The 25853-nt window shown below is 50.4% G+C and overlaps 1 protein-coding gene across 1 annotated transcript; it reads left to right on the top strand.

The window, feature by feature from the left end:
- Positions 1-1629: 1629 nt before the first annotated feature.
- On the top strand, positions 1630-24510 carry C8H8orf74 (chromosome 8 C8orf74 homolog). Its single transcript, XM_028519179.2, has 4 exons — positions 1630-1677; positions 3232-3424; positions 21633-22039; positions 24181-24510. Exons 1-4 carry the CDS (start codon positions 1630-1632, stop codon positions 24430-24432), a joined length of 900 nt encoding a protein of 299 aa, XP_028374980.1. The 3' UTR covers positions 24433-24510.
- The last annotated feature ends 1343 nt before the right edge of the window (positions 24511-25853 follow it).

The following is a 25853-nucleotide window of genomic DNA, read 5'->3' as shown; positions in this document are numbered from 1 at the left end:
TTTTCTTTTTCTCACATAAAAAGTGCAGAGGTCAGTAGTCAGTGGCTGGTGCAACAGGCCTTGGCTATCATTAAGGACCCCAGGATGGGATTCTCCTTCACATGCTTGCAATATGACTGCTGGTGCTCCAGCAATCACCTCTGCATTCCCAACCAGAAGAAAGAAAGAAATAAAGGTCAAATGGACGTTCTAAAGCCTGGAAAACCTGCCTGGGAGCTATGTCACATGATTACTCCTAACTGCAAAAAAAGCAGGGAAATGTTTCTTAGCTGTGCACATTGCAGCCCTTGGGAAAACTGAGGTTCTATGGTAAGGCTAGGGAAGAGTAAATGCTGAACAGACCACAAATAGCATCTGCCAGGATCCACCCTCTTGAGCTACCTATCACCCATAAAGACCATTCTTTGCATTCATATTCACATATACTTCACATTTCCACTAAGGGACACAAAGGAACTCTGAGTGATGCTCTTCTCTCTGTCACATCTACCATGTGGTCCCTTGTGGCCCAAAGCTCTAAAAGGCAGAGTCTGTCCCAGCACCCCCCATATGCAAAGGCAGAAAAGGGTCATAACTGTCATAAAAACGCCCACCAAGAAAGAAAGCCAATCACAAAAGGGAAAGATGACTGTGTCATCCCACTTACATTAATACCCAGAGTAGTCAGAGTCAGAGAGACAGGAAGCCAAACGGTGGCTGAAAGGAGCTGGAGAGTGTTTAGTGGGGACAGTGTGGGAGGTTGGGGAAGCTTTGGTGATGCGTGGTGGTGATGGCTGCACAACGGTAATGTGCTTCGTGCCGCTGATTGAACTGGTTTACAAAGTAAATCTTATGCATATTTTACCCTGATGGAAAAAATAAATTTTAAAAATGAAAAAAAAAGAGTACATGGGATAAGTCTTGAAGACATTGTACTAAGCAAAATAAGCCAGTCACAGGGGACAAGCAACGTGTGATTCCGAACGTGCGAGATGTCTGAAGCAGTGAAGCCCGTCAAATCAGGGAGTGGAAAGGTGGTTGCCAGACTCTGGGGGGAGGGGGATGGACAGTTCCTCATCAAAAGGCATAAACTTTCAGTGATGCGTGATGGACAGTTCTAGAGGTCTGTGTACAATGTTGTGTGTCTGTCGTGCACACTGTATTGTGCTCACGACAATACAGTGTATTGAGGTATGTCTCTGTTGTGTTCTTGCTGTGACAGAATTTTTAAAAGGGATATGTGGTCTAGAAAAATAAGACGGTGCAGACAGAACCCTGGAGGGGACCAACAGATAAGGGATGAACAGAGCGAAGTTCTCGGAAGGCAGGGAAGGAATGGGTGGAGAGATAGATCATTCAGGAGAGAGCAGCTTATTTGAAAGCAAGAAGTAAACTTATGTTAGACAGAGGCATCTACCAAGGATGACAAGGATGGAAAGGGACCCGTGACACAGCAGCTATGTGTTGCAAAGGTGTTGGGTAGGAGAGCTGCAGCCCAGCTACAGAGGAGGGGCTGAGGGGGAGGGAGCCTCAAAGAAAGCCACCTAGAAGCAGGTCTTCATGACCTCACAAAGCCGCACCCTTACCCCCAGGTTCCCGGAACTCTGAGTCAGTCCTGGCTGGGTCTTCCAGCAACCGGACCCAGGGGCCATGGCACACTTAACACCCCAGGAGCTGAAAAAAGTCTTCCAATTTCAGGTAAAGAGAAAACACGGCTTTTAAAAGGAAGTTTGCTCAGACTGGTCTAGCAGTGAGGTGTGTGTGCGAAGTGGCCCCCGCTGGAGCCACTTCAGACGCACACCTGGGACATCACCCCTTCCTTCCCTGGAGCAGCACCTCTGGCCCATGACGGGTGTGTGCGCTCCAGATCGCCCAGCCAAAGGCTCACTGGCCCTTAGAGTTGGTGGCTGTCTTCAGAGCCCGCTGGAGGGGAGGAGGGGATGGGTGTGTGGGCTCTGGGCCTGCCTCCACTCCAAGAGAGCCAGGGGCTGCCACCTCTCACCAGGGAGCGTCAGGAACCGCTGAGTCCTCTGGGATTCTATGTCAAAGTGTGTAAGGAGTGTGTGGTGTGTGGGAGGCAGGGGCGGGGTGGGGGTTCTCTTGCTTTAGGGCAGGGAGGGGCAGTTTTCCTTGGTTTCTCAGAACCAATTTGGAGGCCAAAAGGTGTGACAAGGAGTGATGAGGATCCAACCCGCAGGGCCCGGACTTCTCAGCAAGCTCCTTCCCAAGCAGGGCTGTCCACAGAGGGGTGTCAGGGCACTGCTGCAGACCTCAGGCCAGGGTCCCGCCAACTGCGTGCCCCGGTCCTTTCCCCGCAGCTACGAGCTGATGGGCCGGCACCAGGCGAAGGTTGCCCCTGGTGGGGCCTCCATCCCTGTCCTGGGACATGGCTCCCACCACCTTCTCTATATCTTCCAATGAGGTGTCCCATCAACCATTAGCTTGGGGATCTGCGAGGGCTGCGGGAAAGGACTGCCTGGGTCAGGCCGGGAAGTGGCCGTGGTGGACAAGAAGTTCATGGGGGCTGTGGCCAGGGCTCTGGGCCTCCCTCTGGCACCAAGTCAGCCAGTAGTCCACATCTCCATCCACAATCCCCCTGGCCAGAGCTGCCTCCTGCTCCAGAGAAGCAACACTCCAGCCACACCACACCTTTTCTTACCCTCTCCCTTCAAGGCTCTTGTTTCTCCTACACCTGTTGATGAACTATAAGAACCTTTCTGGAAGGGCCAGATGAATTCTCAAGTAAAATGGGTTCTTACCTACAGATAGGGAAAAAAGGTACCTTGATCCATCTTTCCTCCTGACCTGTAGAATGCCAGAGTTTTCACCAAGCAAAATACATTCCTTCTGGCCTCAGCAAGCCCCTTCTCAGTCATTTACACTTTAGTATGAATTATGTTATCAGATCAATACCCCTGGGGAGCTAGTTGAAAGTAGGCCCAAAGAGTCAAATTTTGTTTTAGGGAAGAGGAAGGAAGCACCATAGTTGAGGACTTGAAGCCTGCTGGAGGTTTCCAAACTCAGAGCAACCGTGGCTGGCGTGAGAGTGCTTAGGGGAATGAGCAGTGCTGGAAAGAAGAGTTAGAAAGAAGAGTACCGCCCCAGAAATGGGAGGCAAAGCTGTCCAGAAATGAAAGCATATTCATCCACATTCTTGGTCATTCTTCAGGACAGTGGGGCGCCACGGGGAGACCCCCAGCAGTGTTTGCCCAGTGGTCCTGACTCCTCCCTGACACCCTGCACCCTCCGCAGAAACCAGAGGGTCGGGAGCACCTACGGAGGCTGCTGAACTGGGAGAAGTTTGACGAGGTGGGAGACTCCCGCAAAAGCATCTTGCTGGATACCCTCTACGAAAGCATCATCTTTGCCGTGGGCAAAGGCTTTCCATGGGTGGAGGTGGTCGAGGTGGTGAAGTTCACAGAAGAGATACTTAAGGAAACCAAAGGTATGGGACATCAGGGCAGGAGTCAGAGAGGCTTGCAGGGGGAGGTGGATGCACAGGACCCCCTCCCCCCGCCCCGCAGTCCACACCCAGGAATGCTCTAAAGAGCCAGGAGCCCCTTCCTTTTTTCCCCTTAAATCTACCCTTTTCACATGCATATCAACAGGGTCCTTGTGCAGGCTTTCTTGAAAGTGGAGCAAACAGAATATTCTCACCGAGTCTTTTCACTGGTGAAAACCTTGCACCACTCCTAGATGTTCACACAGCACCAGGAGTTTGCTTCCCAGTCAGATGTTAACACTTTAGTATGAATATCATCATCAAATCACTACCTCTGGGTAGCTAGTAGAGAGCAGGTCCAGAGGGAAATCAAATTTTGTTTGAGGAAAGAGAGAAGAAGGATCATAATTCAGAACGTTTGGTTAGTCTAGTTTTCTTTTTGCTTAACATAAATCAAATGTGACATTCCTGTGCTTAAAACCATCCATGGACTTCCCATTGAGTTCCTAAAAGACTGCTAATTGTTCCCAGTATCAGGTTTTGTTCTGCAGAATGTCTTGAGAAAAGCTTTTACAGGCATCAGCTTGCTGGCAGGGATGGGGAAAGAGAGTCAGGTGAGTTTATAGATGGAGCAACTACAGATGGGTCTCCTTGGCATGAGATGTGATCACATCTGTCGACTTGTTGGGCCGTGTGATGTGGATTGAGTCATTAAACAACATATGGAGCAGCCTTCTATAGCCACCATCCTAGTAGTACTCAACCAGGAAGCATCGACGGGTGCTAAAACCACTGTGTGAATGTTTAATAAGGAATGGGGTATTTTCACATTTCCTAAGAACTTCCCCATGACATCCCTATTGATCACAGGGGACAGGGAATACTTGGACAGTGGGGGAGCTTGGGAGACACCTCCTTAATCAAATGGTCCAAGTGGACGTCTTCAGTAAGACACGCTGAGAATCCCATGCCACTGGGTAGGGTGCAAAAGAACCCAGCGTCTTTCCATGATGATTCTAGCAAAGGCTCAGAACCTGATCTAATCATGAGGAAACACCAAATTAGGCAGCCATGTGTCAAGCAGTGATGCAGCTGATTCTGGTGGCTGTGGTTATGAATGTCCCCATGTTAGCAAAATGCATGTGAAAAGGTTCTGGGATGATGGGACCTCTTTCAGTAGTTTGGGAAAAATTTCTTTGCACTATTTTTTCCAGTGTAGTGTGATATAATTGACATGTAACATTGTATTAGTTTAAGCTGTACAACATAATGACTTGATATATGTATATATTGAAAATGGCTAGTTAAAATTTTTTCTTATAATGTGAATTTTTAAGGTCTACTATCTCAGAAACTTTCAAATACACAATACAGTACTGTTAACCAGTACAGTAATGTCACCATGCTGTACATTATATCCCCAGAAGTTACTTATCTTACAACGGGAAGTTTATACCTTTGAAAGAGCTACGCCCATTTCCCCTGCCCCCACCCCTGCCTCCAGCAACCACCAGTCTTTTCTGTTGTTTCTGTGAGTTCAGTGGTTTAGATTCCACATGTAAGTAACATCACACTTAGCATTGTGTCCTCAAGGTTCATCATGTTGTCACAAGTGGTAAGAGTTCCTTCTTGCTGTGGATGAATAATATTCACCTGTGTGTGCATGTGTATAATCACATTTCCATTCATTTATTGATGGACACAGAGGTTTCCGTGTCCTGGCTATTATGGAGAATGATGCAGTGAACGTGAGGGTGCAGACAGCTCCTCAAATCAGCCATTTCATCTCCTTCAGACATAGACCCAGAAGGCGGATTTCTGGATCATATGGCAGTTCCACTGTTACCCCATACTGCTGTCCACAGTGGCTGCACCAGTTGGCACTCCCACCAACACCGCACAAGGGTTCCCTTTTCTCCGTATGGGTCCCCTGCTTCTCCAGCACTTGCCATCTCTAGGCTTTTGGATGGTGGCCTTTCTAACAGGTGTGAGGTGATGTCTCATTGTGGTTTTGCTTTACATTTTCCTGGTGATTAATGTTGTAGAGCCTCTTTTCATGCACCTGTTTGTCGGCCGTGGGAATGTCTTCTTTGGGAAAATGTCGATTCAGGTATTTTGTCTGTTTTCTGCTTGAATTATTTGAGTTTTTGCTAATGTATTAGTCCCTTATGCATTTCAGATATTAACCCCTTATCAGATATGTGGTTCGCTGACATTTTTCCCTATGCCATAGGTTGCCTTTTCATTTTGTCTATCATTTCCGCTGCCGTGCCAAAGCTTTTTAGTGTGATGGAATCCCACTTACTTTTTTCTTTTGTTGCCTGTGCTTTAGGTGTCACATGCACAAAATCATTGTCAAGATCAGTGTCAAGGAGCTATTCCTGTTTTCCTCTAGGGCTTGTGTGGCTTCAGGTTGTACTATTTTTTTTAATGGACTTTATTTTTCAGAGCAGTTTCAGGTTCACAGCAAAACAGAGCAGAAGACACACAGATCTTCCACGGAAACCTTACCTGCACACACACAGCCTCCCCACTGTTGGCGTCCCCCTCCGAAGGGGTGCGCTTGTTACAACCCATAAACCTGCACCACAGCCGCCCAGTGTCCGTAGCTCACATTAGGGTTCGCTCTCCATTCCATGGTCTTGTCCATTCTATGGGTTTCGAAAAATACATAATGACTTGTACCCACCAGTAAAGCCACAAAGCAGTTTCGCCGTTCTACAAATCCCCTGTGCCTCCCCTGTTCGTCCCTCCCCCTACTGGGTCCCTGTTACTGTCTCCGTGGTGTTGCCTTTTTCAGAACGTCCTGCAGTTGGGGTGGCACAAGAGGTGGCAGCCTTTCCGTATTGGCTTCTCTCACTTAGTGATACGCATGTCAGTTTCCTTCATGTCTTTCCATGGCTTGATAGCTCCTTTCTTTGCAGGGATGAATATTACTCCATTTTGGGGGTAAACTTCAGTTTCTCCCTCCCTTCACTTACAAAGGACATCTTGGTTGCTTCCACGCCGTGGCAATTTTGAATAATGCTCCAGTACATATCCGTGTGCAAGTTTACGTGCCAACATAAGTGTTCAGCTCCTCTGGGTAAATACCAGGGAGCGCTGTTGCTGGATCGTATGACTGGAGTATGTGTAGTTTTGTACAAATTTGCCCAATTGCCTTTAAAGTGGCTGCGTCCCCACCAGCAATGAAGGAGCATTCCTGCTGCTCCACATCCTCCCCAGCGTTTGGTGTCATCTGGGCTCTGGATTTTGGCCGTTCTAATAGGTGTGCAGTGGTATTTCATGGTTTTAATTTGCATCTCCCTGGTGACACAGGATGCGGAGGATTCTTTATGTGCTTATTTGTCATCTGTGTACCTTCTCTGGTGAAGTATCTGTTAAGATCTTTGCCCATTTTGTAATCGGGTTGCTTTCTCGTTTAATTTTAAAGATTCTTTGCATATAGTAGTCCCCCTTGTCCACAGTTTCGCTTTCTGTAGATTCAATTACCTGCATTCAACTGCATTACCTGCATTCAACTGCAGTCTGAAATGTTAAATGGGAAGTTCCAGAAACTGTGCACCATTCTGAGTAGTGTGATGAAATCCTGTGCTGCTCCGCTCTGCCCCTCTTGAGACGGGAATCACCCCTGTGTCCAGTGTTCCCACACGGCATACGCTCCCCTGCGTTGTCCACTTAGTGGCCGTCTGGGTGACCAGAAAGGCTGGGGAAGGCCTGCAGTGCTTGTGTCCAAGCTACACTTCCTGTTCCCGATGCACGGCGTCCCTGACGTACCCAGAGCTCGCCCACCAGCCCTACCGGCAGCACCTCCACGTCCTTCCCTGATCTCACCACTTGTCTCCATCGCCTCCTCCACCACCTGTTCTCACCTAGCTCCATGTCTTGACCTTTCTAATTCTGTACCTCTGCACCTACTCACCAAACAGTACAGTGATTTTTTTCACCCACAAAGAAAACCCCATCCCTCCCCTGCTTTAGGCCATTCGGTGTTTCCATCACCCATCATATGTGCACTTGGATCGGCCTCTTTTGTTTTTTGAGCTGCTCACGTGTCCTTTCACGTCCCTGCTCCCACCCAGTGGTCCCAGGTTGAAGGCTTGAGCAAGACGCAGCATTGTTCATAGCCTGGTTTCCCACCCCAGCCACCCCCCAGCCCCAGTGCCCCGGGGCCTACCTGGCACCACTCTGTGTCCTGCTCCCCACTGCTCACAGCAACGCGTGGGGACCAGAGTTCAGCTCCTGAGCTCTGCAGTGGCTCGTGGCCAGAACAAACACTGACTAGTGAGAAAAATGTCAGCCCCGAGCAGGTGGGAACTTGGGCTCTTTCAAGTTTCCATCAGAGACTTCCACAGGCCGAACCCTTGAAAAACAGGCGGGATGATGCAAACCCAACTTCAAACTGAGGAGATTAGATTGCGCAGGATCTGCTGGCATCTCTGGTCGTCGCACGCCTTGCCAACACTGCCTAGCTGGGTCATATAGGCTTCTAAAACCCAGGGTTGGAAGAAAATCGGGTGATTAGAAAACTCCCCTCTCTGCAGGGAGCCCAGCCAGCCAACGAGGTTCTTCCAGCCTCTGTGAGCACCATCCAAGCAACAGGGAGCTCCCTCCTTCTGAGGCAATTCACTCCTTTGTACACCACTTTGGTTATTAGGAAGTTCTTTTTTACAGCTAGCCACATCTTCCTTTTACACCTTTTCTCAAATGCTCAAAGTCTACCTTCTAGAAGCAGAGTGCAGGCCCTAGAGATATTTAGTGATTATATAGTCTCTGCTAGAGATGATATGATTACTATCATGTCTTCACATTTAGACTAGACATCCCCCCGGGTCTTTTATCATTCTTAATAAGGTATCATTTCCGTAGACCCCTCTTCCCCATCTCCCCACCCACTGCTCCCTTTCTTGCTGCCTTTCTCTGGGAATACTTGTGTTTGTCAATATCATTCTTAAAATGTGGCATCCAGATCCAAACACAACACGACCTGGATTTCGATCAGTGACATGATCATGGATTTATCACCTCCCCTATCTTGTTGATGCTGCTGCTGTTAATACAGCCCAGGGGTGCATTTACTTCATCAGCATCCAGGTCACATTGATTCATATTGGCCAAGCAGTCCTCTGTAAGTAACATTGTCCCATCCTGCCCCTGTGCAATCACAATTTTGAGTGTACACTCAGGACTTTAAAATCATCTCCACTGATTCCATTTTGTCAGTGTTGGCCCATCTTTCCTTCCTCCTGACATCTTAAAATCTTGAGCTTGGGCCATTCAGCTGAAAGCTCTTCCTCTTAGCTTTACATCATCTCAAAATTTCTAAAACACTATTGGTACAGACACGGAGTAGAAACAAGCTCTTGGGTGGTTTCCAAACCTGGAATTTTGCTCCCTGAAAACAGAATCCACCAAGAACCTCAGCAGCCAAAGGGAAAAGGTGCAAATCCCAGTTTGGTCTCCTGATGGTTGTGGGGTCCTGGGCAAGTCATATCCCCCCTGAGCCTCTGATTACATATCTACGCATGGGAACACAAGAGCACCCACTTCCTAGGATCGTTTTAGTGATGTTGTACATGTAAAGCCCATAGTGTGGGCTTGGTGCCTGGTAAATACTCAGTGAGCGTTAGCTCTGATTTTTGGGAGTGGACCACAGGGATGAAGACCTGGATTTCTGCGGTGTGTCCTCTCTGAGCACCTGCATGCATGCTCACCACCCCCTTGCTTACCATGGCTGCCTAGTTCACCCTTCTCAAACCTCGTTTCCACCAGGCAGTCCACTCTCCTTTTCTATTCAGATCTAAACTCTTCCCCCAAAGACCTTTAATGGACAGCAAGGAAGGCTGATCATGGGAGGCTTGAACCACTGGAGAGGGTGTCTATGCCCTCTTTATTTTTATTTTTATCCCCTCTATCTGTCCCCTCAGGACTAAATAATGCATGTGGCACATGGTAGGTATCCCATGAATGAATGAATGGATTTTTGATGCCCAGGGAGACAGTATGTTCCGTATACAGAGAGGGTTTAGGTTACTTGACCTGTCCCAAGATTACTGCACTGAGTATTGTGTGTCCAGATGGTGTTAAAAGCTGCACAACAAAGTGATTAGGCATGAAATTTTGCAGTCCAAAGATCTGGGTTCAAATCCCACCTCTATCACTTCCTACTGTATAATCTTGAAAACATTACCTCTCTGGGACTTCATTTCCTCATCTCTAAAGTGTGGACAATAATAATTCCAACTCATAGGACAGTTGGCAGGATCAAATTAAGACAGGGCATGCAAGACATACTGCAGAATGACAGGCACAGAGTACGTGCTCAGCAAATGTTAGCTCCCTTGTGCCCATCATGCACGAAGGAGAGACAGGGTGAACAGCAGACTTGGGCAGTCCAGGGCTGGAAGTTACTGCATGCTCTCCCTCAGAGGGCTTACTGTCTGTGCCATTTCTTGTCTTCCCCTCCCCCTGCAGATGAGACTGAAGATGGGTTCAAATCATGGGCCACGAGAAAAGTGGTCCAGACACCCTCTAGCCTGGCCATGCACATGTGACCCGCCCTCAGGCACACATGTAAGGAAGCATCCCTGCCCAAGCCATCTGTTGGCTGCTCCTGTTAGGGGCCCGGGCGTTAACAGGCAGGAAGGCTGGCGAGGAAGGCAGGTCAGGCCTCTCTCATCTCACTCCCGCCCTGCCCTCCTCCTGGGCACTTGTCCCACCTACCACAGGTCATGGGGTGCAAGATGCATCCAGCCAGGGGTCCCACTGGCCGACCAGCTCACATTCAAGCTTCTGTTTCAGTGACAGTCCACACTGGTCTGTCACTTGTCTTGGAAGGTAGCTTCTCTAGGGATTTGTGTGTGTGTGTGTGTGTGTGTGTGTGTGTGAGAGAGAGAGAGAGATTAATCTCGGGCTAAGGATGGTTGAGCTCTGCTCATACACCAGATAACAGAGTTGGCAGACAGCGTTTAAGGAGAGTCATGCTTGCACAACAATGAATCAGAACTCTGCCAGGACAGCCAACAGCTCAGCTTATCTCCCTGCCCAATCGAGCCCCAGGACCAGGAGGGAACGGGTAGCTCTTTATTCAAAAGTGTAAGCTGATTCCATGTCCTGGCAAATGGCTCACCGGGACATTCGGGTCCAACCCCAGGCCGGAAGAATAAGTCCTTTCATTGCATCCCCTCTGCCAGCCTCCCAGAAGCCCTGGGTAGTTCCCATCACAAAGTCACCAGGCACAGCAGAGGTGGACAGAGGCTGCCAGCTCCGTCCTGCTGGGAGAAAGTCAGAGGTAACAGGCAGATTTTGCATACCCTGCCAAGACCAGGACTAAAGAGAGACGTTGGGGCATATGGGAACGCTAAGGTCTCCTCCTCTGCCTGGGGGAGCTGCAGACATTTCAGGTGTAATTCCCATGTGTGACTGACGCCTTGCAGCTGGGGATGGTAGAAGGAGGAACAGCCTCGCCGGCTCCAGAGTTCACTCAGCAGGGAGTCAAGGGCTGGAGGTGTGTGAGCCAGTGCAGACACTTGCCTGGGACCCACCACTGCTGCTCATTTGTGGAGATTTCTGCACTTCAGTCACTTTGGAGCTTCTGCCTCCTGCCATCCTCTATGTCTGGCGAGCACTGGCCTCTCTGATGCTCCAGGTAGACATGTGGGCTAGGAAGAACGCCTCCCCTGCTGTCCTGGGGAATGGGAGGAAGTAGGCCTTGATGACCCATCAGTGGAGGCATGGGGTGGCCGGGCACGCCCAGTGAAGTGTGTCACAGCACTGGTATCTGCAGTCCCACCCATGGCCACTCCTGATTCTTCAGAAAACATCAACCAGGCAGCCAGGATGGAAGGCAGCCCCCTCACGCACCCCCCACAGCCTGGGGTCCGCAGGAGGGGATTACTCCCCCTGGCTCCTCTGCACAAACCCTTCTTCTGAGCGCACACAAGGCCATGCCCAGGGTCTATCCACCAGCCTCCAAGTCCCCCACCCCACGTGGGGGAGCCTCCAGTGATTCAGGACCAGCCTGAGCAGAGAGCAGGAACACCTTAAAAGCCTCTTCGGGAAATGGTTCATACCTAGAGCATGGTTCCTTAAGTATTGCAATTTTCCAGCACGTCATGTCAGCTTCCACTCAGCAACTGAAGCGAATTTAAGAACAGTGAGTCAACATCAGCAGCTGACTGAATCTTGCGCCAGCATGAACCTGATGTCCCTCAGACTAAACCCAGAGGAGGGGCCTTTGGGGGCAACTTCTTTGTTAATGGGCAGAGGAAGTTTATGAAAAGGCCATTGGTTGATATCTTGGGAGCAAACAGGCAGCTATCCTGTCAGACACTCCTCCCTGAGCATATTAGGCTGCTCAGGCTGCCACGACAAGATGCCACAAACTGGGCGGTTTCAACAATAGAAAGTTATTGCCTCATAGTTCTGGAGGCTGGAAGTCCAAGATCAAGGTGTCAGCAGGGTTGGTTTCTTCTGAGGCCTCCATCCTTGCTTCGTAGATGGCTGTCTTCACACTCTGCACCTCACCTGGACTTCCCTCTCTGTGTGTCTGCGTCCTAATCTCCTCTGTCCATAAGGACACCACTCGTATTGGATTAGGGCCCACCCACATGATCTCATTTAACCTTAATTGCCTCTTTAAAGACACTATCTCCAAATATAGTCACATTCTGAGGGTCCTGGGGGTTAGGACTTCACCATATGGAAGGGCGCGCCATGTGAAATCAAACTACGGCACTGAGTGAGGTCACAGTTCACCAGGGACACTGCACCAGTTAGTAGGTCAGAAATCAAGATATGCCATAGAAACCTTCCAGAACCTTCCCCAAGGGTATGAGTGTCCTGCACATAACATGGTGCTTTCACACACACAGCATCATCAGTGATCCTCACTTCAAACTTGCATCATAAGCTTTATTTTAAAGATGAAGGAACTAAGGCCCAGAGAGTTTAAGTAACTTGCCCCAGGCCACACCTCCAGTAAGCAAAGTTGGGATTTGAACCCAGGTCTGCCTGATGGCAGAGCACGAGCCTCACCATGCAACCTTCCATCTTGACCAGAGGGATCTGTAGGCCAGGCATGTGAAGGCCTGAGAAACATGGAGCCCGGGAGAGTACCTTGCAGTGAGGGGAACAAGGCTGTTGGTGGGCAGGAAGAGCTGAGTACCTGGAACAACCAGGTGGAACACCTAGGGGCTGAGTTCCTAACTGGGTCACCTGGAGTTAGTCACAACTTGAGCCTGGGATGCTGGCCCCCAGCAGGATGGCTCTGATGTGGGGGTGGTGCAGGCCCAACTGGGAGGGTGAGTTGTGCCGGTTGGCTAATGTGTTCTGGCCTGGAGGTGCCCCCAGCATGTGGGCAGATGGTACCAGTGCCCTTGAGACCAAAGCTGTGGTCCTTTGGGGTGAACCCATGTCCTACTTCTAACTCCCCACATCCTTCCTCAGTCAGCTGGACATGCTGGGTGGTCCTGGAGGCCCCCAGCATCAAAGGGGATGAGGAGTAGCTATGACGTGCCCTGTCCCTGACATGGTGGGATGACTTGGTTGGTTTCATCTCAGGGATGATGATAGCAAGGATGATGATGGAGATCGACAGTCAAGAATCCCCTCCCCAAGCTTGAGACAGATGCAGGGCTTTGCCAGGAGGACCCACAGTGCCCCAGGTAGGGCTTTGAGGAACTGTCGGCTTCATGGAAGTCACCATAGCTTCTTAGAGTTGAAAGGGACTCAAGAGATCACCTGATCCACCACCACCACCACACACGTTATTCAGGAATCCTTTCTCCAGATAAATTCTTCCTCACTCTTTCAAACAAGAGTCACTCCACAGACAAATCTCTTGCTTCTAGAATGTTCTTCTTGCTGCTGAACTGAAATCTGTCTCTCTGAGCCTTCTGCCTAATGGCTCCTGTGCTGCCCTCTGAACCCTCTGTATCTGTGTAACCCTGCTCCACTCCCTCGGCCATTCTCCAGCAGACACTGCCAGAGCACTGTGCTGGAGGACCGGAAAGAGTGAACATTCACTCAGCAGTCACGAGGCACTAAGCCCCCTTCACAGATCAGCTCATCTAGTGTTCACACCAGTCTTGGGCGGCTGGGTACTATTGTCCTCACTCCCTGATGATGAAACTGAGGTTCAGAGAGGTTAGGTAACTTGCAGATCATTACACAGTAAAGAGCAGAGCCAGCTTTAACCCTGTGACCTTCCGCTCTCAGAGTCTGCTCTTCCTGCCAGAGTTCTCTAGCACTGAGCATGCAACTTCTTGAGGAATGGGGCAAGAAATGGTGTAGTGCATTTGCTAAGCAGACAAAGTAGGGCGACCGCTGTAGGTGAAGAGAAATGCTTGGACAAAAGCCCATGACAACCTTTAAAAACTTGGCCCTGTGTTTACCCTTCGGGTCCCAGGAAAGTGAAAGAGAAGAATTCTTTAAAAAGACAACGATGTCTCTCTAATTCAAGTATTTGGGAAGATTTTGCCTTTGATGAGGCTATTGGTTTATCTTAAAAACAAAAAACCTAGTGGATATGAAAATAGTATGGCAGCTCCTCAATGCACTGAGCAGAGAGTAGCCACATGAGCCAGGAATTCCATCTCTGGGTGTACACCCAGAAAGAACTGAAGACAGAGACTTGGACACCAATGTTCATAGCAGCACCGGTCACAATAACCAAAAGGCAGAAACAACTCAAGTGCCCATCGATGGGTGAATAGACAAACCAATATGCTATGTCCACACAGTGGAATACTATACAGCCTTATAAAGGAAGGACATTCTGACACGTGCTTCAGTGTGGGTGACCCGTGAAGACATTCTGTTAAGTAAAAGACTCCATTCACAAAAAGACAAACTGTGTAGATTCCACTTATATCAGGTGGCTAGAACAGTCAAATTCATAGAGTCAGAAGTAGATTGGTGATTGCCAGAGGCTGGAGGGAGGAGGAATGGGGAGTTAACATTTAAATGTCATTGAGTTTCAGTTTTGCAACATGAAGAAAGTCTTGGAGACGGCAGTACAACAATGCAAATGTACTTAAGGCCATAGTACTGTACACTTAAGCATGGTTAAGATGGTAAGGTCAATGTTATATATATTTTACCACTATAAACACAGATTTAAAAGCCCCAGTGGAAGCAGTGTAGTTCCATATATTTCCTATATGTTGTATATTCCCTCCTCAAAGATACTTCAGTAGTTGTGGTACACTTGCCTTGGAGCTGGAGAATCCAGGTTTGAGTCCTGATTTTCCATAGGTTCTCTATGCTTCAGTTTCCTCCTCTATTAAATGGAATCAATTAACCTATGTCATAGCTTGATTGTGAACAATTAAATAAATTGATGGATAATTAAAATGCTTTAAAACTGTAAAATGGTATACCAATGAAGGTTGGTTGTATCATTATTTACTGAGAGCTTAGCACTAGGCAGCAACCACATGTCCAGAATTTCCTGGAAAAATCCATTGAGATTGGGAAATCTGGTCCATTCTAATAGGTCCCTGTCATTGAAAAGCTCATGATAAGAGGGAGAGAACAGGATAACCAAGAAACAGTAAAACTATAAACTATTGGGTTACTCAGTAAATGTTCTCACTGGAAGGGTTGAATCCTCCCTTACCCTTCCTCTACCCCAAAACTTGGGACAGTTGACTTCCAAGACACCCTTTCCCTCCGCTGTCAGGTAAGGACCTCAGAGGAACTGGTTGATTCCAGAATAGTTCACAGCCAGTAGCCTCTGCACCGTATTGCTCATGACGATCCCATTACCTACTGAGTGCTTACCGTGTGCCAGGCATGCTGGAAAGCTCCGTACATGTGTGCCCTCATCTACTGCAGTGAGGCAGCGTTTTTATCACCCCCATTTTACAGATGAGATCACTGATGCCCAGAGAAGTAAATAACCTGTGTGAGTGGTTAGGAAGCAGAAGCAGTATATGGGCCTATATCTGTCTGCATTTCCAGTCTGTGCTCTAACCGGCACCCCACACTAAGCTCTGAGAATGATCCCTAAGGTCAATGTTGACTTCAATCCTGGGGCTACCCCAGGCTCACAGGTGGCCTCCGTGTGACTGTGAACAGTGGCTGAAAACAGAGTGCATGTCTGGCAAGATGAGGTGCCGTGGGATCCTTGGCGCTGTGGTCACAAGGCTGCAGGGAAGGTTTCTCTCCAGCCAGTCTGGTCCTCTCTGGCCACCCCCAGACAGTGCTGATGAGGTCAGCAGGGACGCTGCAGATCCATGTCCCCAGATGGGGGATGTCAGACCAAACCAGACCACCCACTCTCTTTTCCCAGCAGCCCTCCAGGCAGCTCCATCACCGGACACACCTGGAAGGGGTGTTCCCAAAGGAACTGCTTGTTTTGCAGTGGAAGGAGGGGAGGCCAGCAGCCCAGACCTTGGGGCAGGCAGGAAGGAGCCCCAGAAGGTACAGAGCTCTCATTCTCTTGCCCCAGATTCCTGCCTGTCCTCAGGGCCAGGGGTTAGCAGGGCAGCCACAGAGTAAACTTCCTGGAGCAGAGCCAGACCTGAGTCTCCTGACCTAGCTCGTCCCTCCCCTGGGCAGGCAGAGCCCCTGCCCATCCTTCTGAGACCTTTCTGCCCTACCAAGAAGCCCCAGGGCAGGGGGCAGTGATGAAAACCAAGACCAGTCCCTTCCCCATGGTGCAAGTGGTAACGGGTGCCAGGCCACCAACCCCTGGGCCGGAGCTCAGGTCCTGACTTGGTGAGAATGAGCCTTAGGCAAGCCCCTTCCTTTCCCTGGGACTCAGTTTCCCATCTACAGAATGAACAGACTAGACTAGCTCAATAGTTGCCAAAATATGCTCTTTGGTCCCAAGAGACTATTTAATTCAAATAAACTTGAGAAACATTGCGTATGCTCAACCCTTTCTGGCCATTTGCTGAACCTATTAGCATATTTTGCTGAGCTTATTAGCATATGAAGGGCTCCGTTTAATTTCTCTTGATCCAACATATCTTCAAGGCTTCTGGCCAGGGCGCACTCACTTCTACGTAGTCACTGCCTGGTGGGGGCTCCTTCTGGTCTCTACTTACAAGGCTCTGCAAAGAGAGCCCAAAGCCTCACCGAACCCCGGGGAATGGTTGAAGGTGCTTCCCCTAGCCACACCGCAGTTTGCATTTTGGTTCTGCCACTCACCAGTCACGTGCCCTTGAGCAAATTCTCTGACCGTCTTGAGCCTCAGTTTCTTTCTCGAGTAAAATAGGGTTGGGGCCTACACCTGTGTCAGAGCCAGGAGGGCTGGGTGGAGCCTGAGCAACGAGAGGCACAGTGGGAGCACCCCCCACAGGGGAGTTCTCTGTGCCTGCAAGGGAAGCACACCCTGTCCTCTGGGCTGTCGAGTCATGGGCACCTCAGGGTGAATGAGTTCAGCGGAGCCTGGCCAAGAGCAGAAAGATGGGCGGGGTGTGGGGGGATGACAGCATTCAGGCCACAGGATGGGGGTGGTGGTGCGGGCCCTGGGCTGTCGTGTGCTCCCTGTCATCCAAGGTCAACCCTGACTGGCGCTCGGCTTTCAGAAAGGGAAGCCGGGCTGTGGCCTGACTTGGTTCCTGCCCTGAGAGCCAAGGCGGGGGCAACCAAACTGGTTTGTCAGGGGGCACTGGCAGTGGCACCTGGGTCCTCCCCCTCACGCCCACCCAGAAGGAACAGCTCCTTTTCACCACTCCCCGCCCACTGGGATGTGGCACATCTTGCTCCTGCCCAGCCCTAAACCGCATGTGAGGGGCGGTGGGAGGCCCCTGGAGGACGACAGGAAAGACCAGTGAGGAATCCCGGGAGGGTGCACGAGCCCCTCGTCCAAGCCCAGTGCCTTTTTGCCCTGATTCTGGAGCACATGGTGTTGTCCTCCCACCCCCGCTCTTCCCTGCTCGTTGCTCTCCTCCACTCCTATGCCCTCATCCCCAGCAGGTGCTGGCCTCCAGGGGCTTGGGGACCATCTTCAGGAAGTTCCCAGCAGCCAATGCAAATGAAGACCACTCCCTGTTATTGAAGAGCCACTTGCAGGTACAGATCTGTCTGCCCTGGCAGCCAGAGGCTTCTCCCTGAGACTTAATCCTCGGCTTTCTGAGTCATCAGGACTTCACAACCCGAGGCAAATGGAGAGGGGTCTGGAGGCCAGGAAAGCATCTCGTGAGCCAGCTTGGGATGAGCTTTGCTGAAAACCAAACTTAGTCGAGGGTCTCAGGGCTGAAAGTTAGAATCCAGCCCAGGGACTCCTTCCCTATTGCTCCGGAACCAGGTCCCCACTCGTGTTTCGTGACCTCTAGGCCGAGGCCACCACTCATGCTGGTAGCAGGGCCTCCACCAGGCTGACAGGCAGCTGGGAGCACATGTGCACACTTATGGAGGGCACCGAACACTGCTGGGCCTGTGGACTCCTTGCTTCAAACCTGGGCTGTGTGTGTGGCTGCTGGGCAAAGAGAGAATACTAGGAGCTGGCCTTGGCCGTGACCCAGGACCATGAGCTGCTGGCCAGGCCGGGGGAGGAACAGGGCACCTTCCAGCAATTCAGCTCCTCAGAGCCCAGAGAAGGTGTGATGATTCATCTCACAAAGTCAGCACACGGTCACTTCCACACTGGCCTGGGCACCAGCACTGATGACCAGAAACCGGTGCCTTCACCCTGCCCCACTCCCCCCACCCCCCGGGATTCCTTACTGGTCTTCCCTGTCATCCTCCGGGGCCACCACCATGCCTTGGAAATACCCGAGTGGCCTCTCACTTCTGATCTGAACAGCTCTGAGGGGCTCCGAAGCTCTCTGCTACAGTTCTTAACTTTCCTGCGGTTCTTAATTAAATGATTCTCTTTATGCGCACTCTCCCCAGAAATACATGCTCATGCAAAATTCTGGGTGCAATTCTGGGGGTCCCCGAGGGTCCTGAAGCCCATCCTTGGATGTCCTCGGGTTCCACGAATTCTGGCTTCTGTGAAGAAGTGCAGCTCTTTTGTGTGCCTTATGCATGCTTGCCTTCTGCAAACGGAAGACCTCAAGCCCTCTGTCCCCCAGCCCAGTCCCCTGGGTTCCAGCTTTGCTTCCCAGGGGCTCAGAACCTTGTGGACCCCTGCACATAGCCACACAGTACTCCACTTGCCTCTAGACTTTATCCCTTCTGATCTTCCACTGGGAATGCCATTTCTGCCAAACTCCTCCTGTTTCTGGGCTCCAGGGTCCTCTCTGCAGGAAACCTCCTCTAGCACCCAGTCCCTGCACCCAGGGCCAGAGCGCCTCCCCTACCCAGAATCACTGTGCTTCCCCTTCCTCCTCTCTGCACTCGGGTGCCCGGGGGGACTGACTTGCCCTGGGCACTGACTTGCGTGTTGCCTTTAGAGGAGTCCTCAATTCTTGTTCTGTGATTACATAACGTACATGAGCACCATAGAAAACAGACACTCTATCTTGTCATTTTTAACCACCTATCTCCAAAAGCAAAAAGAAACAGAACAAAATTCCCATCACCTCTGAGTAGCATGAAGCTCACACATGTGCAGGAAGGGACCCAGCAGCCATGTCACACGGAGGGGACCAGGGTCCTAAGGGCAGACTCCATGTGTCAAGGTCACTCAGCAGAACAGGGCATTTGGGACCTTTGGCACCATCCTTCTGCAGCTGGTCATCTGATGACTCAGTGGGCCTTGTATGTCTACATCTGAGTTCTTTCAGCTCAGTCTGGCTCATTGATCAAGGTCAGGAGGCAGCAATTCCCAAACCATCCCCCTCCTTGGAATCAGCACTTCCTCTTCTGAGATGCGTGTATATGTGCGTGTGATGCATGGGTGTGTTTGTGCATGTGTGTGTAGGGGGCTCTGTATTTTTAGCACCCGGCGATTCTGGAATGTAGGGCTCCTGCAGACCCTGGGCCCTTCCCCACCACCAACCTGAGACACGGGATCAGGGTGAAGAGGTCCCCGGGACCAGCAACCTGGCTGGCTTATTTCCCAGAACAGGCCAAGGCTGGGTCTCCGTGACACAGACCAGAAGCTGTAAGAATCAAATGAGCAAAGGGGAGGAAAGTGCCTCGCACACTGTGCATGCGTCAGAGCTGCATCTCAGCCTTTTCTTGTTGTTCTAGCTCTCCTCAGGAACCATTTTTTAAAACTTTTTTGTGTGTGTTTTTCTCCCAGGTTGGTTGAGGTATCACTGAAAAATAATTTGCCAATTGTCAATAACTCACAAATATTTAAGGTGTCCAAGGAAACATCACGATATGCACTGTGAAATAATTACAGCTGTGCAGCTAATTAACATATGCATGACCTCACATAGCTATCACTTTTACTTGTAGTGAGAACATTTACGATCTACTCCCTTAGCCAATTGCAAGGACTTGGAATGGTGTTGTTACCTCTAGGCACCATGCTGGATCGGTGATCTCTAGTATGTGTACACCCTAGGCAATGGGAGTTTTGTCCTCCCTGAGCAACAAACCTCTCCTCACTTCCCCCACCCCTGGCCCTTGGCAACCATCATTCTACTCTCTGCTTCTATGGGCTCCACCCTCTGAGATCCTACATCTCAGTGAGGTCATTCAATATATGTCTTTCTGCGTCATATTTGAATTAGCATCACATCTCCCAGGTCCATCCATGTTGTTGCCAATGACAGGATTTCCTTCTTTTTTTAAGGGTAAATACATTCTATTATGTGCGTATGTGTGTGTACGCGGGCATCCCTCCCTCTATCCATTCGTCTGTGGACGTTCCCTTAGGTCGTGTCCATGGCGTGGCTGGTGTAATCCATGCTGCGGTGAACGTGAGAACGCAGCAATCTCTTCAAGAGCCTGATGTGATTACCTTTGGATACACACTCAGAAGTGGGATTTCCGAGTCACAGCGAAGAGCTGTTTCAGACTCTTTGCTGATGGCCCGCCCCTATCACATGGTGGGACCGTGGCCTGTGTGTCTGATTGCACAATGGGTGTGCACAGTGTCTGCTTTACACACACAGGGAGCTCACTCTTTGTATTCGAGTCAGGGCTAAAGATGACTAAGTAAAATTTTTAAGTTAAATTAAAAAATTAAAAGGTATCAACATCTAACTTAACAATGTATCTAGCCCTGGCTGGCATAGCTCAATGGATTGCAAACCAAAGCATCCCAGGTTCGATTCCCAGTCAGGGCACATGCCTGGGTTGCAGGCCACGGCCCCCAGCAACCACCATTCATGTTTCTCTCTCTCCCTTTTCTCCCTCCCTTCCCTCTCTAAAAATAAATAAATAAAATCTTTTTTAAAAATCTAAAGGAAATTATTTAAAAAAGTATCTATACTTTCTGAGTAACTTTTGAAGTAATTTATCTACTTACCTAAATTTGGATTGCCAAATTACATATGCATAAAAGAGATTTACATAAATACATAATAAGAGCAATGCAATCAAATCTTGTATCATTTAAAACTGTCATTTTCTAGCAAAACAATTGATAAGATTAATTTCTTAAAAACTGTTTTCAGTAAACTTAACTTTTAATTTTGCTTGAAACAGCAAAAGAGCTAGTTTCTAGGGAGTGTGGGGTGGGGTTGTGGTGGGCGTGCTCTGTGAGCAAGTGGCACTCCTGGGGCTGGGGAGTGAGTGCTGTGCAGGGACCACCACCCTAGGCCCAGGCCAGGGTGCCAGGAGTGGGGAGCAGGCGACCAAGTCAGAAGGCGGAGACAGATGAGCTGCTGCCCAACTTTGGGCTTCCCGGTGTGGGAGGGCCAGCAGCGCCGCCCTCAGAGCTGACCTTTCCGTGGGATGAGCACCCTGCGACACGGGTCTCCAACACAGCAGTTGCCTGGACACCTGTCTGTGTCTCTGACCAGCTCACTCTCCACTCCTATCCGACTCCATTATTCACACCCTCATCTCCTTCGCAAAGGGTTTCAAGTGGAAACAATATACAGCACAGCTGAGGTTTGAAAACAAGAGTTAAAAGTCACAATACAGGTGAGGAGAGGGATAATCACATAAGAAAAAAAAGGGGTAAATGTAAGATATTACATAAAATTGGCTTTGAGTTTTCAAGAGCCCAAGGTAAAAAGGAAAATGTGATACACCCTGTAGCTGTCAACGGCTAGTAAATGGTCATACAAAATAGCTGGTAGGCTCTGACCCCATGGGCTCTGGGGTCAGAGGGCCTGGGTTCAGAGCCTGTATCGATCGATGCAGCTGTGCCCCGGTTCACACTCCAGGCCTGGCCCCTCTGTGCCCACAGGCTGCTCCATCACCGAGGCTGTGACGATCCTAGGGAACAAGCTCAGAGACTACCAGGGGCAGTTCAACACCACCCACCTGCTGGCCCTCTGCGACTACTTCCACAACACCTTCCTCCGCCACTACAAACTCTACCAGTACGTCCTGGGCCAGGACCAGGAAGTCAACCTGACGGTCACCCACCTGGAGGTGTGCTCGCCACCCGAGCCCCTCCCGCTGGCTGAGGGTAAGGACAGCGACCTGTGGAAGCATGAGCAGCAGGTGGCCGAGTTCAGCATGGAGGAGGTGCAGAAGCGCACCAACATGCTGCTCCTGAAGGAGGCGCTGCACCTGGAGCAGGAGCACAAGCTGCAGCAATATTTCTCGGAGGAGGAGCCAGCACAGCAGGGCCGGGTTCTGAAGAGAGAGGTAAGGCTGTGCCCCAAGGTGGGAGGGCTGCTCCCCTGCTATGAGCAAACACCCCCATTCCTACCACGAGAACATCCAGGCTGGAGTCAGATGCACAAATGAGACCCCAGGTGTCTGCACGCATGGGAGGGGGCTGAAAAGGACAGCGAGTCATTGGCCATCTGCCACAGGCTTTGCACGCATGTTTCATGAAACACATCCCTATAAGGTATAATTCATGTCCCCATTTTAGTGATGGGACAGCTGAGGCTCAGAGAATTTGATCGGTTCATCCTAGGTCACCAAGCTAGCATGTGGCTGAGTTTAGATTTGGACTGAGGCCTGGCTGACTCCAAAGCCCAACTTCCTTCCATGGCATCATCCATCAGTGACAGGTTCCACCAAAAATCCCCCCAGGCTCTGACCACCACAGATTCTCTGGGTGCCTCTTGTCTGCCTGCTCGCAGCAAGGCCTGGGTGGAGATGACGAAGGAAGAGCAATGGGGCACAGCCAGGGCGGTGCTGCGATGAGACAGGCAAAGGGCAGGGCTGGCCGGTCAGGGAGGACCTGGTGTGTCTGGTGTCTGGTGTGTGCATCTAAGGAACTAGGTCGCCCTCTTGATGGGTCTCCAGGGCCTCTGGGGCTCTGGGGGCCAGTCCCCAGTGAGCAGCTCTTCAATACATGGTGACTAGCTTGGCCTCAGGGCAGCCAGCTTCTTGAGGGCCTGGCAGAGTCTAAAGCTTTTTTTAAACTACACACAGTCACTGATGTCATCACTGTCACATGGTCTCTGAGCACAGGGACATGCGGCACGTGCATGTGTACATACATGTGTGCATGTGTACATACATGTGCGCATGTGCATAGGGGTGAGACTGGGTGTGGAGCTGCGAGTCACAGGGCCTGCATGTTCCAAAAAGCTTTTGGTTCCTGAATTGTCAGCCAGAGAATGAACAGCCCTGAAAAGTATCATTTAAATATATATAAAACACTGGGCAAATCTCTAAAGAACGATCAACACAGCAGAAGGAATGATGCCCTCCTAAGGTTAGGTCTCCCAGATAAGTAGCATGGCAAGTTGTACGTAATCTCAGTGCATTGAGACATCCAACGGGACTGGTAGAACCCAAACAGCAGCCTGCCTCCACCCCGTTCCAGGGATCTTGCTCTAGAACATGTGGGCAAGGCCACAGGTAGAAGGGGGTACCTACTGTCTAGCTCCTGCCCACCTGCCCCCACCACACACAGCCGTTTCTCCCTGCTCCTCCCAGCTTCTCTGTGGGCCATCACTTAGCTATGGGGCCCTGCTTGGTGGATTGTGGCTAGGGTCTCCTGCGCTGTGTGCCCTGGGGGTGTGCCTGAGCTGGGGACATTCAACACCGTAGAATACACGTGGTGCATCCTCTTGGCACACAACCTCTAGGATTTCGTGATGCTATGATCCTGGTTTAGGTGACCGAGAACATCTTCTGTTGAACACGGCCAATGGTGGGTCGCTAGTTGACGGACATGCCCACTCTCTAAGAAATTTCCCTTCCCTTCCAAAGAAGCTACTAGAACTTTGAGATGTGAGAGTGAGATGAGGGCAGGATGAAAATGAGGGGGTGCAATCTAAATGGAGCTTGCTTTGACCAGACAACAGGGGGTATGGCACTGGCCTATGGTCCCAGAACAATGTCAGTATCAAATGACACTCACACAGGGTGATCGCCACAACGGACCTGACTGCAGAAGGAAAGGAGCAATTCCTGGAACCCCAAATGAGAGCTGTAGCTACAGGAGAGGCCGTGGGACAGGAGTGGCTATAGGGAGAGGATCATAGCCATGGCCAACCCAGGGCTGGGAGGTGGGGGAGATGAGAGACCGCATTCTCCTCCCATGCTCGGCTCTCCTGCCAGGACCTCCCAACTGGAGGTCCCAATGGCAGAACTCAACCAGAAACCAAAGGTCACGGTGCCCAGTTGGTGCTGCCCTCAAAAGTCGGCCTCCCAGGGCACAAAACAGGGTGGAGAAGGGTGGAGAGGAGATCTGGAAGGGAAAATGGAAAGTCCCAGCACCCAGTGAAAGGAAAAAGAATTAGATGCTGTTGAGGTGCCCTATCTGCAGATGGCCTTGACCTTCCCCTGAGCCCTGTTCACCATCCATGTTCCATTCCTCCCAGGAGTTAGAGAATCTCATCAAGGAGGCCATTCACATCCAGATCGAGTGCCTGCAAGAGCTGCTGCAGTATGAAATACAGGTAACTTACGATATTTTGGACCTGAAACTTCGGAAGAAGACTTTAAAGCTCAACGCTCCTGTCCCTTTCCCACTGTCCATCACTGGCCAGCCAGGCCAAGATGAATCTCTAAAGTTCAACAAAGCAAACAAAGGAAAGAAAGAAAAAGGAAAGAGAGCAAAAGGCAAGAAGTAGAAGACCCCTCATGTCCATTGTCTACAGACACTGATCAAGGAAGAGCCGTTCCTCAATCATTATTGTGCATTATGTGATGTGCTTGGCACCCAATGGATCAGAGATTTCTAGCAATTAAAAGAAATGAAACAACACTCATCACGTTACTTCTCTTCATTCTAGAAACCATCTTCTATCACCTGAAAATCTAACCCAAATAAGACGGCTGTGCTCTGCTAAGCACAGAGCTTTGTGCCTGGTGGGCAAACAGCCCTTTTGTTGACTAAGCCTGAGTTTCGACACTGAAGACAGAACCACCAGTGAGTGGGCTGAACCTGGTCAGAGTAGGGGTGACCCAGACACCAGAAGGACTTCCAGCTGACACAGTGGTTCTGTTGCTGGATGGGGAACACGGGTCCTGGGATTCCGCTGCCTTTCTGAGATTGGTGCAACAGAATCAACCACATGCAGCCCCTGCATGTGCTGGTCTCCCTGCTGGAGGAGAACTCTTCCTTCTGGAAGAATCTACACTGTTTAGACTAAGTCAGGGGAGCAAGCGCTGCCTTAGAGGGCAGAGATCTGGCTTCAAACTTGGCTCTGCTGTTCCTCTGCTGGGTGACCTTGCCCATGACCCTTTTGTCTCCGGGCCCCAGCTCTCTCTTCTGTCAAGTGGAGGAGTTCCTGACTGGTGTCTAAGGTCCATCTTCCACACCCGAGGAGATAGATGAAGCAAGGGTTGCTATTCCCATTCATCAAGGAATTCAAGGTTCAAGGAGGTGTGGAGGGTTTACTCAGAGCCACTCAGTGGGGCAGCATAAGAACCAGGACGCAAGCTCAGGTCTCCAGACTCTTACTGCAGTGCTCCTTGCCCTGCAGCATGGTGCCTCGTGCAAACAGCCACACAATCCGGTAGCGGTTGGCTGGCACAGACATATAACTGACAGGTGAATGGGGCCGCGAGATCAGGCCAGAAAGGACGTTGCCTCTCACTGTCTCTTCCAGGCCAGTGACTTGCTGTCTCCTCTGCTGTCTGCCCCGTGCCCCTTGCTCACAATGGGGCAGGCCACAGTGCAGCTCCCCCTGTCGTCATTATGTTTGTGTCTCCATGACCACAGCTGCTTTCTAGGTCCTGCCACTAAAGGTGTGCCTGTGTCTAGGTGTTTCCAGGCAAAGTCAGCCTGCTTGTGGAGGCCAGGCTGGACTTGGGTAGGGGAGACAGAACCCCAAAGGGGGCACGTCACCAGCCCTGGAGGCTAGGAATTCTGAGAGAATTCCGGGAGACAGGAGATGCCTGGCTAGGAAGGTGTCTCACTGGGAACACTACCCCAGACTCTCCCCATAAATTTGCTCTCAGTGAGGATAAATTTATCCTCAGTGAGGGTAATTTATACCTGAGACATTTAATAAGCTTCCCAGTACCTCTTTGGACAGAGGAAGGAGGT

The sequence above is a fragment of the Phyllostomus discolor genome, chromosome 8 (genome assembly GCF_004126475.2).
Source record: "Phyllostomus discolor isolate MPI-MPIP mPhyDis1 chromosome 8, mPhyDis1.pri.v3, whole genome shotgun sequence".
NCBI classification, from domain to species: domain Eukaryota; kingdom Metazoa; phylum Chordata; class Mammalia; order Chiroptera; family Phyllostomidae; genus Phyllostomus; species Phyllostomus discolor.
The sequence above is the reverse complement of the archived record's forward strand: the minus strand, read 5'-3'. Positions and strand labels throughout refer to the sequence as shown.

Excerpts from the sequence above, each read along its gene's own strand:
- C8H8orf74 (XM_028519179.2), top strand. The coding sequence starts at position 1,630 with ATGGCACACTTAACACCCCAGGAGCTGAAAAAAGTCTTCCAATTTCAG. Across the intron at positions 1,678-3,231 it reads AAAAAGTCTTCCAATTTCAG|AAACCAGAGGGTCGGGAGCA; the intron begins GTAAAGAGAAAA and ends CACCCTCCGCAG. Across the intron at positions 3,425-21,632 it reads GATACTTAAGGAAACCAAAG|GCTGCTCCATCACCGAGGCT; the intron begins GTATGGGACATC and ends CTGTGCCCACAG.